The sequence below is a fragment of the Argiope bruennichi genome, chromosome X2, assembly GCF_947563725.1.
Source record: "Argiope bruennichi chromosome X2, qqArgBrue1.1, whole genome shotgun sequence".
NCBI lineage: Eukaryota > Metazoa > Arthropoda > Arachnida > Araneae > Araneidae > Argiope > Argiope bruennichi.
The window spans coordinates 80210115-80228696 of record NC_079163.1 but is presented as its reverse complement, the minus strand read 5'-3'; the positions used below and the strand labels follow the sequence as shown (position 1 = coordinate 80228696).

General features: G+C 30.1%; 1 protein-coding gene across 1 annotated transcript in view; it reads left to right on the top strand.

The window, feature by feature from the left end:
- The window catches only part of LOC129960160 (ionotropic receptor 25a-like), a 72999-nt gene extending 57728 nt beyond the window's left edge, over positions 1–15271 (top strand). Inside the window, exons 12-18 of the mRNA XM_056073351.1 lie at positions 61–260; positions 1344–1489; positions 3395–3644; positions 5302–5501; positions 9569–9701; positions 13388–13515; positions 14798–15271. Of these exons, the coding sequence (XP_055929326.1) occupies positions 61–260; positions 1344–1489; positions 3395–3644; positions 5302–5501; positions 9569–9701; positions 13388–13515; positions 14798–14964 (1224 nt within the window). The 3' untranslated portion in view covers positions 14965–15271. The remainder of the gene's footprint in view (positions 1–60; positions 261–1343; positions 1490–3394; positions 3645–5301; positions 5502–9568; positions 9702–13387; positions 13516–14797) is intronic.
- The last annotated feature ends 3311 nt before the right edge of the window (positions 15272–18582 follow it).

Here is an 18582-nt window from a genome sequence, read left to right as displayed (position 1 = left end):
TTGATCGTTTCTATTTGTTTAAAAGGCAATGGGAATTTTTACACTTTTTTCAATTTTTAGAGAGCAGAAATCGCTCTTGGCCCAATTTCGGTAATGGCTGAGAGAGAAACAGTTGTGGATTTCACAGTCCCCTATTACGATTTAGTGGGGATAAGCATTCTAATGAAGAAGCCGTCAGTTCCGTCATCTCTTTTCAAATTTCTCACAGTACTCGAGGCGAATGTTTGGGCCTGCATACTCGCTGCCTATTTCATAACGAGGTAACAACACAATTTAAATAACTACTTTTTAGTCCACTTCTTTTTTACTGGTTATATTTCTGTCATTTTCAATCACTAACTTAGACTTAATTTATAAATGTCCAAGCCCTTTATTCCGTTAAACTTGATTCATTATCATTATATATTTCCTTCACAACAAAATACAGAAAAGAAAAATTGTTTCTCTGTTTAATAAAAATGATGAACTTGCGACCAATCAAGAACAAGCCCCAGTTTAAAAACAAGTAACAAGAAAACAAGATACTTCACTAAAGAGAAAATTTTACATTGAAGCACTAGAAAATATCGAAGATATTGCAGTAAAGAATATCTTCTATATAAATATTATAATGAAGCTTATCAATCAGTTCAGAATTATATTAACGCAACTATTAATGTCTAGGAATTTATTTTTAGAATTTATGGAACTATGGAAAGAAAACCGATTCTTGTATCCTAAAATTGTCTCTAATGGCAAAAATTCTGCGAAATCTCAAGCGAGATCTTTTCCTGAGATTTCAAGATTTAAATTATTAAAACTTAAAAACAAAATTAGAATAAGTTTTTGAAAAAAAAATATTAGTACAGGTCCTAAAATTAATAAAATATTATACAAAATTATAAAATTTTTGAAATGGCATCAGTTTTTACAATTTTTTATCACAACTCTTGTTACAAAAAATATATTGCGATTAGGAAAAAACTTGAAGCAGCTTTTTAAAATCTAATGCATTGGCAAAATAAATAAGTAAAAACATTTTTCGAAAAAATAAATAAATAAATTAACTTATTTTAAATCAAAATTTACAAGATATTTTTTCTCCATTTACTATCGGAATGGAACATACGTTCACAATTTCTTACTATCCGTTTCGGTTCGTCTCTGACTGTGCTAACGTAACATAAAATCATATTTAACAAAAATTCTGATTAATTTTTTTAAAAATCACGACGTAACTTGCGTATTACAACTTAACTTAGTTACAACTAGCTTATGACTCCCTTATATAAAGAGAATGATGTTATGTATAAATAACAGAGAGAAAGAAAGAAAGAGATCCTTCATATATGCATATTTTTCAGTTTCCTGATGTTCATGTTTGACCGTTTGAGCCCATACAGTTACTACAACAATAAAGAAAAATACAAAGACGACGATGAAGATGAAAAACGAGATTTCAGTTTGAAAGAAAGTCTCTGGTTCTGTATGACGTCTCTTACTCCTCAAGGTGTGTATTTCTCAATCACAAAACCTGTCGTATTCTCCTGAATAGAAAATCTAACTGAAAAATAAACTGATATAAATTTTCAGGTTTCTCATAATATAAGTTATCCTCTAATAATAAACCCCATTTAAAATAATTAGTCAGATGAACCAATTTAGTACCTCCACTTTAATGCATAAAGTATACAATGTAATTAGGATCTTTTCTTTTAGACTACTTCATAGTAAAACCCAAATATTTCATCCAAATATTTTAAAGATTTTAGACTTATCTTATAAGACTACCTCGTGAGGCCTTACAGTTTTATTCTGCTGGATGCCATCCCATGTGGGAATATGTGGGAATGAGCAGGCTGAGAAGAGTGCCAAATCCCCAACTCGTTTTTTCGAAACACCCATACCTGCATGCGATTTGAAGAAACAGGTAAAACGCTGTCTTTACAACAACTGGCAAACTTAATGGGATTCAGAAACTCTAAACAAACTTCACACTTGCAAGCCTACCATAGAAAACCGGCCTTATTTAAATTATCGAAAACATGACACAGTGTTAACTCATCTGAGAATCGGTCACACTAGATTCACACATAGGCATCTGTTATTAGATGATCAATTGCCCATATGTCCACATTGTGATTATGGAATAACAGTTTATCATATCCTTATCGAATGCCCATATTTTACTGCTCAGTGTTTGCTTTACTTCAAAACAATAGCAGTGACTTTTCCATTGTTGCTTGGCAGAGATCCACAAGTGAATCTTTTTGTCTTTTTAAAATCTATAGGTTTTTATTCCTTAATTTGAACTTACTATTATGGCTTCATCATGACTTTTCCTAATTTATCACCCTTTTATCAATGGATATTTTTGTATCACTTTTATAGAAACTGTTTTTATTAAACTTTGAATTAGAAATAAATTTGTTTGGCTCAATATGACCTTCATATTGGTTCTTGTGCCATAAAACCTCAAACAAACCAAACCAATCATAGTAAAAGGTAGAGGTCATAAGAAAACGAGATCTCAGTGATACGTTATTTCATAAAATGGTGAAACGAATATTTCAAAATAATAATAATAATAACTAAGCAAGAAAAAAGAATCTGCTTAAAAGCTAATGTTTTTTGCTTTTAAAACCTTTGCTCTACTTTACATTCAATGTTTTCATTAAATTTATATTTGAATATTTATGACGATTAGAGATAGCATATTATGTACTCCTAATCAAACTGCAATTCATAATTCATTTGCACTATGATTCTAATAAATTATTATAAAAGAATGATCCAATCATGTTCTATGTATAAATATTATCCTATTGGTTAAAAAAAATTCTTAGAATTTTTTCTTATATGCATATCATTCTGATTCGATGTTCTTCGGAGACTTATTTTCTCTATAAAATGGCCTAAATGATATAGGTTAGTGTATTCTAACCAGTATTAACCAGCCGCAACATAATTATGAATTGAAAAATAAATGATATTTATGACATTAATATATAAAAAATGATGTGCATTATAATAAAACCTTTTTAACCTAAGCAAAATATATGTGCATTCTTATGTACGTGCTTGACAACTAAAGGAAGTTATTTTATCTAATAGGAATCATCATATTCAGTTTTGTCTTGATTAATATTTACTTGTGAAATAACTTGATCATTCTAATATTTCATCGACTATCATTTTTAATTAGCATCGTTTCAGTTCCCATTTCAACACATGAATAAATGTAGGTATTTTCTTTAAATATTATGCTCAAATACGCTCTTTGTTACACGATTTAACCCAGAACCAGTTTCATATTATATTTTCAGGAGAATACGTCTTTAGTTTTTATATCTGAAACAAAGATTGAATTGGACTAAGAGAAAATCATTTGTTACTAAAATACTTTCTTCCTCAGGTGGTGGAGAGGCGCCTCGAAATCTGTCAGGAAGACTAGTGGCTGCAACTTGGTGGTTGTTTGGATTTATAATTATTGCATCCTACACAGCTAACTTGGCTGCTTTTTTAACCGTCTCACGTCTCGACTCGCCAATCGAGTCTTTGGATGATTTAGCAAAACAATATAAAATAAAATACGCGCCCCAAGAAAGCACCTCAGCTGCGACTTATTTTGAACGTATGGCCTATATTGAAGAAAAATTTTACGAGTAAGGCGCTGTTTTCCTTTTCTTTTGTTTACTCTTTCGTAATGAGTTTCTTAATCCCATTAAAGGAAGCGACGTGTTAAGTTGTTTCAGGAAACTCAATCAATAATTGTTGGCATCAGATCAAAGGATAAGTCTTTGGGTGTGTGCAATTAAAAATGAGGCTATAATTGCGTTGGAATTTTTTGGGTCGGAATGATTTGGTGTCTTTATTTCGTGACGTGACAATTATTTTAGATTCTGACAAAATTATTTTATTTCGAAAATAATGTTTTGTGTGAACACGTACACAATTACAAAAATTAAGGGAATTCTACTTAAAATCTGGCACTCATTTTCGAAATCAGTTTAGAAAAATGAGTAACAGGACGTATGAAATTTTCTACATGTATTGTTCAATACTGCGAACATCACATAATAACTCGAAAATAATTACGTGTCTTATTCTGTCCTTAATGGTAAATCATTAAAACGGCAAACTAAAACAAGAATTAAATTATCATAAATATTTTTTATTTAAGTAATAAGTAATTATCATGGATGCATTTCTCATAAATAAATCACACAAAAAAAATTTCGAAAAATTCTGAAATCGGGAAAATATTCATAAAGACTTTTCATTTTGGAAAAGGCGCTGAAGATATAAAATTGCTTCTGTATTGAAAAATGATAAATTAAATATTAAATTATATAACGCATAAGAAATGGAATAGCAAATACAGAAATTGATTAATTATTTGAAAACGTTATCATCTGTTTCTTTCCTTAGAAATACATTATGTATACCATTTCAATAATTTGAGGGAATTACGTTAAATATCCATGCTGTTAAATCAAAAAGTCTGGGAAAAAGGATTTAGTAGATTATAGAATTCTTATTTTGGCTTAGCGCCATAGAAAGTGTATATAGAGGTGAAAACTGTTAAAATTTCAACAAAAGCGATTAAATGGTTAATATGTATTATATTTTCCAGTTGTGATGCCAAAAAGATGCATGTCACAAAATTTCATTTATTGTTTTAAAAGTAGAAAACTGATTACAATAAATTTATTGTAGTGGTTTACCCGATGTGCCAAAAGATATACTAAAATATAAAATTGACAAAAAATTTATCAAAAGAAATTTTAAAAAAAAACTCTTTTTAAGACTTTTACAATTAGACAACCTTACCTAACGATGTAATGTAAATGTTAAGGACTTAGAACATTGAAATTATTGCATTATAGAAGGTATTAATTAAAAATGGAGTGTGCTTAAAGGTGTTCATAATTATGTATTAGCATTCTAAATTAAAATGCAAAAATCAACAACCTACTGTAAGATAACAGATGTTCAGTTGTTGCTAAATATATAAATTGCAATATTCAGAGTTTTATTTTTGCCATTTGTCATGTCGTCATTTTCTTAGATTTATAGGAAATATTCCTACTATTTATTTTTGTGTTCTGAGTTCTACTTTCAAATTTGTAAATGAAATTTTGAATCGCTCTTTATTCTGAATAAAGAGGCATTCAAATTCTGAATTACTATTGTTGGCAATTAAAAGTAAAGATATTTTTGTTTATAATGATATGACAATGATTAACAGTTGTTCCATTGATTTTGTTATTTTCAAAGTTATATTAATGGCTGATATTTATATGAGTGGTTCGATTATAGAATATGGAAAAACATGTCCTTGGATGATTCGCTAAATGAAACGGAACGAGCGAAACTTGCAGTATGGGACTATCCTGTTAGTGACAAATACACAAAAATTTGGTGGACAATGAAAGAAACTGGGATGCCCAAAACATTTGACGAAGGAATCGAGAAAGTTTTGGCATCCAAGGGATCCCAAGAAGGATTTGCTTTCATAGGTGATGATTCGATTTTTGTCATTTTTTTTTAAAAATTTTGTATATAGGTAACTAAAAAGAATTAGTTAATATTTTTTAAGATGTAATAAACCTTAACCAAACGCGTTGTTGTATCATTAATATGTTGCACTCACGGCAGAATTTTGTTCCACAAAGTTAACTTTATGCATATTACCACAATGTATACAAGTCGGCATTCTATAGAATATCGAAACTGACCGGCAATGTATGAAACGATCAACATTTCACATATTTCTTATGCATTCTCTAGAATTCTAAATGAGAAATTGGTAACGTATAAAATACATCTCTGATGCAAGAAAAAGGGCCTTTTTCAAAAAAATGGATGAGATTATAGTTGATGGTGGATAAAGCCAACATGATGACATCATGCTTACCGAACAGATTTCTATTTCTCATATAGAGTGTGTTTAAAGGAAACCAGCAATGCAAATGCTTGTGTAAAGTATGGAAAAAATAATTCAAACCTTTTGTGCACATTCTAATAAAATTAATGAAATGGATATTTTGTGCATTTGTTTCAAAATGAATGCCTTATCATGAGCTCTTTTTAGACTTTTCCTAAGTAACATTTGTCATTATATTGAATGCCTAAATATTACGTATAATGCCTAGACATTCAATAGTATGTCGACGGTAGATACATTGCCGATAACAGGTACAAAAAAGTATATTAGACAGAGTTTAAATTAAGAAAATATACTCATCCGAAAACGCCTAAATATTATTGAAATTAGAAAGGAAAAATGAAATAAATTTGAAATGAAGGATCTTCCATTACCGAATTAAGTGTTGAGTAAGAGCATAATACAATCATTTTTTTAAAAAAAATAGCTGGTGAATTTTGCTTGAGATAATGGTTAACGCAATGCTTTAAAAGTTTTGCAATGCTTTAAAAGTTTGAGTAATTTTTCCTGTTTCTTATTAAGAGTTGACAGCTGTGCTTTTATAACAATTCGCTTAACTTCTTTTAAATCAAAGAAGCTTTATCTTTCTCACTATATTTGCTTTCACTGTCTCTGGTGTTACAAGATCAACCAATTCTTCTTTCATCTTTTCTCAATCGTCATTTATGAAAAATTCTATGACTTCTTCTTCTTGAATGTATGAAACTCCTTCACTGCCGACTCCTTTTACAATTTGTACATTTTCTATTTTCAAACGATGTAAATCCTTTAAAATTGTTGACATATTTTGATCAGAGTTGCATGAATGATATGCAGAACACCCCACTTAAGAATGAAAATACATTAGACAAATTAAATGGGAATAATAAAGACACTAGTATATGTAAAACCGCATTCTTCAAATCCGCTCTCGGTAAGAGTTTGCAGTATTACATTTAATCATAACCGTGTGAAATAACCAAATTCCCTGGAGTAATTTGATTTTGGAATCCAATGTATGTCTTCCAAATAGACAAAATGTAGACATAATGCTGTAACATACTAGATTACATACGCAGTCACTTTTTATTATGTGATTTACTGATTCTGATGTGACATGAGTTGGTTCCATCGAATTTTGTCCGACTTCTAAACTATCGTAATTTTTCAAACAAAAAAATATAAAATTTTGAAACATATTTGAAATAATGTACATTTTTTTTTAATTTTATGATATAATTAACTACGAAAAAGTATTTTTATTGGTATTTAAATATAAATTCTGAATATTAGTTACAACATATATAAATTAAGCATTCCAGAAATCTTTATAATTTAAATTATAACATCAAATTAAAATTACAACTATAATTCCAGTAATAAAATACGAAAGCAAAATTTCAAAAACTGAGGGACTTTTTAAAATTTAAAACCTAAATATTTAATTAAAATTTGTGAAAAGGGGTTTTTATAGACGTTATTAATTTGAATGTAAAATATTTAAAAAATATATTAAATGTATAAAGAACGGCTTTTCATAAATATAATGAAATTTTTTTTCTGAGGAAAACAGAACTGATAATGGAAAAAAAAATTCTTAACAATAAGGCAAACGAATCTCCAGTCATTTATGCATAATGCTTATATAATTATAGGAAAACAATAGCTATAATTTAAAATATATTACATTATGAGAAGAGGTTGATAAAGAGATGCCACAACTAATCTGGTTACAAAGTAGTTCAGATCAATACAGAAAAGCTTAAAGGATAGCTATTTTACAGAAAAAGGCTCATAATAGCATTCATAAAACCAGCATTCGTGATATAAGTCCATAACTTGAACATGTAAATCTAACTCCAATATTTTTTATGGCTATTTGTCATGTATTTATAACATGACCAGAAATTGACTTTCGTATTTAGTTATTCATGGAAAGATTGTGAAACTAGTCGTAAACGCTATGAAATAACTAAGAAAACGTAATTGTAGAGTTAATTGACTTAGACTGATAGAATCAAAGAAAAGCAAAAAAAAAAAAAAAAAAAAAAAAAAAAACAGAAACTTGACGTACACGATTTTCTTATATTCATAGCATGCTCACGATATAAAAGGAAAGAATTGTCGAAACAACAAAGGTATAAATATAAACCTAAAGTCGGTTAATGCTGTCAACAAACACTTTCCTTACCTTCTCTAGAGGTCATGAAACCTTTTTATGAAGCTTCCTTATTCGAATCTTGGAATGAGTACGGTGACATTACATTATACAAATTGTTGTTCTTCCTAAATTGCTTAATAATTACATATCATTTGATACAACCTAACATTAAAGTTTTTATTAAATATATTACCTACTATACTACTAGTTTGTGTCTTATATGTTTTATTTTATAGAATTTAATGTTCAAAAGAAATTTTTCCAATTGTAAAATTTAAATGAACGTCCTGAAAAGGGATGAAGTATTAAGTAATGGAATTGATTGCAACTGAATCATATGAAATATGCTGTATATTGGGTGGGGTGGGAGGTATTTTAGGCTTCAATATGCTCCACAAGATGGTAAATGATATCGTTTTATGTATTTCTTTAATATTGTTCTTTTGAATATAGTCATTGTATAATGCATTTTGTGTCTAAATAATCAATGAAAACTGCATTTTTTTAAAAAATGTCTATCGACGACGAAGAGTTCTATAAGTCTGGGATATCTAAAGCGAAAAAACTCGTCTTTCGTTTTGTCCCATTCCTCATGTATAATTTGTTCAACTTGATTATTCCACTTCTAGTAGTAGATAAAAATGCAGCAATAAAAGTAGGGAAAATATTTAAAAAAAATACAATAATAAATGTGAGAAAATACAATCAACGAAATGTAAACTTCGCTGAATCGTGTCGATCACCTTAAAAATGAAATGCAGCAGTCCTGTTAGAGCACACTTTCTTGAATAATGTCAACATCTAAATTCAAATTTAAAGAATTATATTTTAATCTAGTGATACACATAAAAGCAATTTAGTTCATTAGTTCTAGTTAAAAAGGCTAAAATAAAAGTAAGCAAAAAGTACAAGTGATCAAAACGCTGTGAACTTTATACAGATCCACCTAAAATGGAATGCAGGGAGCTTGAACAGAAACAACTCAGTAATAAATATCTGTTGCCATCTTCCTCCTTTAAAAAAATACATATAATATGTTGACATAGATCAACTCCATTCAGTAAATTCGATAAATCCACTATCTTTCATCAGATTTTCTCATTGAAAACTCATACACAGTATATCTTCTCCCGTAATATAATTGATTAGTCATTAAGACACTATGTTGTAATTTAATACTTAAAGTTCCAAAAGCACGTCATTTTGGCTTGGCGTTTGGACTTGGTGTCAGCTGTGAGATGTTTTGGCATACATTCAATTGAATTTTAAAGATTCCATAAGTTCTCTCAGACAATTCTTTCAAACATTTTTATCCTGTAATCTCTTCAATATTCATCATCAATAAATAGTAAAATAGTTTAATTTTGGTAAAGGATTTCATTCAAGAGAAAAAAGTTTTCTAGTTTATTATTAGCTTAATTTTATTCAAATATATTGCAGTGACTAAATGTGAATTCGAATTATCATTATTCTTCTACTAATTAGATTTTTTTTAATAGCGGATTCTACTCAAGTTAAATATGCTGTGATGATCAATTGTGAACTTATTGCTGTTGGAAGTGAATTTAGTCGTAAACCTTTGGCTTTAGCTGTTCAACAGGGTTCACCTCTGAAAGACCAACTTTCTAGTGCGTAAGTAAATTTTAAAGAATTAATGAATAAAATGTTCTAATGTATAGCGCTTATATTATTCTCTGTCTAGATTTATTTCATTTATTTATTTTGAGGATTACAATGGCCAGATGACAGAATCTCAGCTTCGAGTCAGAAGATTTACACATCAAAAATCGATTCTACCAAACATCTGCCACGTACTCAATGATTATGTAAGTTAAATACGTCTGCATCATATATGCTGGTGAAAATCACATATTCATACCGGCATCACATAATTTGCTAGTATGATGTGGATGCTTGAAGAGTAGGATTGCCGATTTGAATGCCGTTTTAATCATCTGATTTGAGTTCAAAAGTACGAGATCTATCCGGAAACAGCCATCGGGACCCTTCACTAATCAAGTTTCTATTTATTTATTTTTTTCGTGTTTAATGAAAATAGTCAAATTTGTTTCTTGACTGTCCATTCATACAACAAAGTGAATATTCAAAACTATAATCATCGGCAAGTGACGTTATGCATATAATTTTTGAAGATAAAATAGCTGTTTGCGCTCTTTGTTTTGTTGAGCCATTCGGGCAAAAATTGTAAGTGGCGATTGTAAATATGTGAAAGCAGCACAAAATTTTTATATAACCGAATGTGCCAAGAATATAAAGAAATATGCAAGATTAGAAGTTGTTTAATATATCTTCTCTAAGTGGGTGGTTTTCATTTCAGTTGTCAGTTTTATACTTTTTAACACTAGACAATTTTAAGAGACAAAATGTAAAGTGAGATTTTAAAATTCACTTATATTTTATTTAATGAAACATGTTGGACATGACATGAAATTTCTATTGGTCAAATGGGGTGAAGATGTTGATATATAAATTAATTATAGCTAAATTTCCAACAAAATGGCTTAAACTTAATTTGTATGCTTGAAACACCAAATTTTATTCTAGGTTTTAAATCGCATAAATTATGTTTTAAATAGCAGACTTTTTTCGCTATGACGTATTATTAAACAGAAGAGGATATCGCATCACGTGAAGAAAAATAACAATTAAAGAAGAATGCCATTAACTGCTACTGCGAGTTCAGGAATCGTTACATCAAACTAGTACTCTTATACGAAGCATCTTTCAAAGAATGATCTAAGAAATAAAAATCTTTCTCCATGAAACTGTGTCGCAAAACTATTATTCATTTTCAAATGAGTCTTTTTAATTTTTACTTGCTTCTACAAGGCGTATTTTTAATAAATATCGTTTATTTTTTAACGCGAATTTGTAATTAGGAATGCGACTAATGGCTGAAATCATGTTAAGAAATGCTTGGATATTTCCTGGAATTTCTGATAATTATTCTAGATATACTCACTGTCTCTGCAATACTCGCCCTTGTGAAAAATTCTAATGTGAATCCTATATATCATGTGTTTCCCTACTCATTACAAAATTAATAATTCAAAAACCATAATTGCTACATTTTAACAAATTCTATTGCAGTGTAGAAGAAATCTGATATAATCACTTAGAAAAATTATTTTGAGGAAGGAATTGGAAAATTATTTCACTACTTTTCAATTCTTTAAAAAATAACATTTATTCCCCTTGGGATCCTTCATGGAGTTGCGTATTCTTGTCTTCCCTCATTAGCAATAAGCTTCACGATATGCTATAGACAATATATACGAGGGGAGAGGAATTCTAATGATATAGTGATACAGCAGCCGTTCCAACCTGCTTCTAGAAGTTAAAAATCTTTTAATACTGCATTTGTAGAGGTAGCTCTAACCCCACTTATCATATGCCCATGAATTAAGAACTTCTTATAAAGTGATAACATCATTTGTAATTCAGAACGACTTTGGAGGACCTAGTTATCACTTGACGAAGAAATCTTGACTTGCTTTAATTTTGGTTTAGCATTTCTAGAAAACTTTTGGGAGCTATCTATAAGGGTCTATATTTGTATTACATTTGGCGGAAGACATCCACCAACCATCAATTTGTTCTTAAAGCGCACATCAATTTATCCGTTTTTGAATAAAATTTGTTAAGAAAACATCCTGATAATAGAACCCCTTATCTTCTTATGATTTGTGCTCTGTTTCATACTATGATATGACTTAATCCACTAAGCTAGTGAGGGCATCTATAGCATTTCTCCTCTCTTTTTGGAAGAAAATAACAAGAATGATAAATAATTAAAAAAAATCTTTCAATTATTGCATGGATTTTACACTTTAAATGTCTTCTTCACAGATCTCCATTAAGTATTATGATTAAGTGTTTTATGCTGCAATTTTTTTTTTCAATTCCTCCCATAAAACAATTTTTATAAATATACAGGTGGTTATCAAAATAATGGAAACACTACAAACGAATACAAGAATCATTATTAATAAAGAGTAGGGCCACCTTTGGCATGTAATATAGATTAGATTCTCCTGGGAATCGAATCATACAAGTACTGAATAGTTTTGAAAGGAATATTGTACTATTCTTCATGGAAATGTTGTGAAAGTTTCGGGAGAGATGCCAGTAAAAGATGTTGATTCCGGAATGAACGCTCTAAAAAAGTTAATGTTGGCCAAGGTAAATGTTTCGCTTCATTCTCGTCTTCATAAAACCACGATTGAACAACTTCTGCTGCATGAATAAGAGCATTATTATCCTGGAAAATTCCATCTTTTGCAGGAAATGAAGTTTGCATCATAGGATGGACCTGGTCAATTAAAACTTCACTATATTTCTCCTCAGTGATCCTTCCTTTCGTGGTTAAGATTTGATCAATAGAAAACCATGACATGGCTGCCCATATCATGACAGATCCACTTCCATGCTGACTGTTGGAAGGAGACTATCACGATCATATACTTGTGCAGGTATCCTCCAAACGTGTACCTCCCTGTTGTGGGTAAAAGTGGGAAAGTTGATTCGTCTGATCATATAACTTTCTTCCATTTATCAATCGACCAGGTTTTGTGGTATATAACTTTCTTCCATTTATCAATCGAACAGGTTTTGTGGTTATGATATCATTTTGACCATACCGACATTTGGTATTAACATTTATGACGAGTAACTTGGGAAATGCTGCTCTGCCGTAAGTGTTGTATTTATGAAAGTGCCTCCTAACTGTAATTATTGAGACTGGACAATCCAGATGCTGATCGAACTCTGCGATCACTCTGGCTGCCATTGTTTTCTTTTTAAACATTACAATCCGCTTCAATGCCCTTCGGTATCTTTCTCTCAACTTCTTCTTCCATCCACTATTTTACTTTGCCGATCTTTTCTTGCCTCTCTGTATGTACGCTGTGATGACTTCAGACACTTCATCTCTAGAAACACCAAAAAGCTGGGATGCTTCGGTCACATTTCCTCCAGCTAGTCATGCTTTTACAATTTGGCTTCTTTGAAAGCCTGTGAGGTCTGACACTTTGAACTGCTGGCAAAAATTTAAGACGTTTACAACTTTACTAAAGCTACCTCATATTACCATGATATATACTTATTATATTTAAAAAAATGGTAGCTAGAATTATATTTTAATGCTTACGAAGTGCGGTTTGAAATGTCATTTTTATTCATGTTTCTATTATTTTGATAACCACCTATATGTTTAGAAGGTATAATAACATAATACCTATATTTTAATTCTTCGTAGAAATTTCTTTAAATTGTCTCTGCTTATCTTTTATTTAAAGCATTTTGAAACTGTTAAATCAAAGGAAGTTGGAAGGTTTAAAAGAGAAATGGTGGAACAAGAATCCATTTAAAAAGGAATGCGATGACAGTGAGCAGCAGAGTGACGGTATTAGCATAGCAAATATAGGTAAGTAAAACGAATATATGATTATCTTAAACGCATTTCAGAATTCATTTTAATAAAAATATTTATTCTTAATAAAACAAGACTTGCAAGAGGAATTTACCAACATTGGTGTCGTTTTTGTATCTTTTATTTCCAAATTCAAACAATATTAGAGAGAGTTGATTCAGACACAATTTTACTGATTCTATTTCGTGTATGAAGGTTTGACGCTGTTTAAAGCTGTCTATGTAAATTGCCCTATGACTATGATTCAAAATAATCCTCTTGTTGTCTCGTAAATAAATTCATTAGGTTAATCAAAGAAAAGCAATCAATAATGCGTTTTTAGGAAATGATTCCTGAACAAGAGATAAATTTTCAAGGCATAGTGAGCATAGTGAAGTGAAAATGATTTTTTTTTCAATATCACATATGCATGGTTATTTTCTTCTCTTTTGAGAATTAAAAACTGGCTTTTATTTCCTCGTGTTTACATTTCCAGATTTTGCTCAAAACTTTCGAGATTCGCACGTTTTCAGAATTATTCGGAATATTAGATTCTTCTTCCTATTGCATATAGGGTATTAGCAGCAGCAGTTTGCTTGCACATAAAAATTTAACTTTCTAAAATTCTTTTAATACAGTTACTTTCTTTACGTACAAAGAGCATATAAAACTGTTATAAATCTGATAAATGATAAGAAACAACTGATGATGCGGATGAATATAAGCTAATTCCAAGACAAACGCGAAAAAAATCATCCATTCACAGATGGGGCTACTTCAGAACTACTTTTATTAAAATAGATGTTAATACCAATTGCTTGCTATGATTAACCCTTCAGAAAAAAATTATTAACCAGATTCAGATTTACATTGTAACAATCTAAAATTAGTACTTTTTTACCACTTATTGTAAATAAGTAACGAAAATATACGTTAGCATTGAATTGGCATATTCTAATACTATAAACTGTTTTACCATTCATGATATCTAAAAGTATATCTTTAACTAAACCAACAGAGGAGGTGGGAGAAGAGAGGTAAAATCCTCACGGTGTGGGCCCAGGGAGTGCAGAGACCGACAAATAAGGTCAAGGATAAAGAAAAAGATTTTTTTCAAGGGAAAGTGTCATGTTTTTGTGGGGAGGTGGGCGGGAAAGCCACATGCGAGTATTTTGTCAAAGAAATACGTCTCGTTCTTTCGGGGCTCCATCTGTTGTCTCTCTTTATCTCTGGTGTATCTGACATCAAGGTGGGTTGAGCCAGAACAAGAATCTAATTTAGTGAACTTTCTTTTCAGGTGGAGTTTTCATCGTCATCTTCATTGGCGTAGTTCTGGCGGTGGTGACTCTCATAGTAGAATACTTTTTGTACAAAAAGAAAAAACGTACTCATACTCGAGTAGTGAGTGTTGATAGATATCCAAAGGATGATAAATATCCAAAAGACAGACACAGAAGGAGGTAAACGCATTTAAAGAAAAGGTATATCATACTGAATACAAGTGTAAACCGAAAAGAAAGTTCTCGAAAATCATTTCATCCAGCCGTTACAAATTATGGCAGTAATCATTTCATCGGCATATTTCAAAATCGATTTGCACCAGTACTGTGCATCTGATCAGAATTTCTGTGTTTTACATCAATGAATCATTGCATTTCACGTATACAGAAATAATTCAGAAAGATCCCACTAATCCAGATATATGAAAACTATGTATTTAAAATCAATGAGAAATGGCTTGCAATCGGGCTTAAAAAGCTGAAAATATGCTTCCAACTTATGGCATACTCGAGCAATTCGATCAAAATTCCTGCATCTCACTTTCTACAGGATGAATGATTTGATGTTATCAAAAATTAATTTGAAACCATTAAAATGTTCAACGCACAAGGCTGAATAAATTTCCGAGTCATGTAGTGGATAGTTATAGTTTAATGAGCTTAGTTAAATTAGAGACATATAGAATTTCGTGATAGAAAACCCGCACATCTAAAGCACATAAATGTATAATTAATGTTTATACGTTTCGCAAGCTTTAAAACCAGGAATACATTTTCTTAATTACTTTAAATACGTACAATTTCTATAAGGCGATGTTAAATTCATGCATTTTGCTTTTGAGGTTTAATTATTTATGCTTATTCATATGATCAATGGGTCTGTAAAATTACACATGATGGCAAAATTTTTAAAATATTCAAAACGCATTTTAGCAGTTCTTTTACATTCAGAATTATTTCAAAGCAATAATTTTGATGCTAATTTATAGATTTTATATGGCTTTTTCCATTTAAAATATTTTGGGTGCTTTTGACTATAATCTTTAATTATAATTACAGTACACTCCCGAGTATCCGGCCTAATGGATGGATGACCGGATAACAAAAAAGCCGGATAGGTCGGAGTTCTATGAATTCATTTCTTTGTCCACCAATACCAGAAGAAAAAGTTTATATACCAAAAGTCTCTGTTATAATACGTATTTTCTCACTTCTTACTGAATACTGAACCCTCCATTTATCTCAATGTGAACGCAGCCGCTGCCAAGATGAATCATAGAAGCAGTTGATGGTAACATGTCGAATTAAAATAAAACGCTCAGTAGTAGTTTATATATAGTTTATAAACTGCACTGCACGTTTCAAAAATTTATCAGAGAAAAAGGAAGTTAAAAGATATGAAATGCTCACATTTTAACATAAATGCACACACATTTAACATAATATTCTGTAATGCCCAACTTAAATACAGGAAACATAAGCAAATCATTAACTCAAATCGTAGGCCTAGCTCTTAAGAAAATTAACTCAAACTGATTTTAGTTTTCACTGATAAATGATTGCACAGATATGAATAGGTAACCCTAAGATAAGAGTCAAAACTTAGTTGTTTTTTTTTTTTGGCTTTGAAAATTCTTGAATAGATAATAGACGCATTGCCTTTCTCATTTAATTGCGATAAAAGAAAACTAGGCTGGATAATATGGAAGCCGGATAATCCCTAACTGGATACTCGGGAGTGTACTGTAATGATAAGCAACTAAAAATGAATTATTTATAAAATATTGTGGGAAAAACTCGTGGCATTGAAATTAGATAAAAAAAAATTGTTGTTGTTGCTTTCCATAAAATTCTCAATGAAAGATTAATTTTGTTTTGAATTATTTTCCTATAATATTTAGTAAAAATGTTGCATCTGGCATAAATCTTTGATAAGGAAGACGACATTGCCGTTAAAAAACACTTATTAGAAGAAAACACAAAGGAATGAATTTGACGGAAAAGAAGGAGAGCCAAGTTTTTTTCTCCTCCTGCAATGAGGTCACGTATTTTTTTTTTTTTTGCTCAGCAAATCTACTTTCACCAAAAACTTTATACTATCGTCATCTAAGGGACACACCTGCATATTCACCTATTAAAAAAACTCTGCAAGGCCATTTAAAATCTACACCCCGCCTTGGGATGATGAAAGAAGAGAATAGTATCTTTCTTAAAACTAATAATTACACGGCACTTGATACCCTTCGGCCTTTGTGTCCTCGATTTTGCGAAAAGCAATTTTTCACAGTAGATTTCTTTGGATTGTTACTTTCGAGATTCTTTATTTAATTGTTTGTGTATCGTAGGAGCTTTTTCCATTAGTTAAAATTCTTCATTCTTATCGAATGGTTTTGTTAAGTATACCAATTTTCAATTCTATTGAATTTTAAAAATAAAAAAGTGGGAGGATTAAAAACCGGATATCCGAAACTCTAAATATATTATTCAAGAATAAAGGATTCTTCAAAGAATAGCCTAGAATCACATTCCGGTGGGTAATATTATGACACAGAGTAGAACATCCTTTACAAAATACTCTAGATCCTATAAAAATTTTAATCTGATTTATTCTCATTATACAAACAAAAAAAATGTTAAAATTTAATTCAGAGAATCCCTTTATTGAAAATAATTTTAGGAATAATTTGTCAAGCAATTAGACATTTTATGAAATTCTTTTTATTTTATTTATTTTACAAGAGATCTTTCATCTCTACGCTTTTTGATAAGAATTTTCAGATTCTAATCTATACATAATGAGAGAGAGGGGGGGGGATTTTCATTGATTTCAAACTGTCCTGTTGATAAGAATAAATATTTATTTACAGGGAAAGAAAAATATAAATGTATCCATTTCCGGTCCTTATATCCTTAATTCAAAAAAATTAAATCAAAAAGTGAGGGGGAAAAAGGAGATTTACTTTGTGAAATAATTCAATGAAAAATAAATTAATTTTAACAAAAAAAAGTTTTAAACATATAATTATTACCTTGTTAATTAATTTGATTAAAATACCTGCATTAAACCGATATGTTGAATTATTTGAAATTAAATCAGCAACAGATAATAGAATTATGCTCTACTTTCATTATACTTCCCATTAACAGCATATTCAAAACTGGACATGTGAATAAAATGTTTATATTAAAAATAATTTGATTTCACAAATAATATTATTTAATAAACCCAAGATGGAACTCAAGACTGGAGAAAAAAAATCGCCAATTTGTAAAAATAATAATAATAACAAAGAATGGAACAGTTGACCTGACAAATGACAATGATCTGAGCAAATTTAATTTTGGGATACTATGCACATCTTAGAAGAGAAAAGGGAAATGAGATCACAGCACATCATAAAAAAACATGCTATTAGCTGTTAGATGGCATGCGTTTGTTCTTGCGTAGTCACGAATTGATTTCAGTTTCATGTTTCTAATGAGTTAGATGTAAAAATGCGGAGCGCCATTATGGCTTGGTAAAATGTAACTCGTTTCAGGACTTCCATAAGTGCTTCTAAATTCTTCCTAATTCCATTTTTCAAATTTAATATATATTTCTGTACTTAGAGAAATTCTAGTACTAGCGAAAATAAAGTAAATATATGTTCTTTAAAATTTTATTATTCGGTTCTTCCATGTAATTTAAAATGTTAAAAATATTCTATTGAAAAAACAAATAGTTTATGAAAATATATAACCGATTATAAACAATAAAATGTAAATCATTTTCAAAACTTATAAGCCTCATGCAAACCTTTTA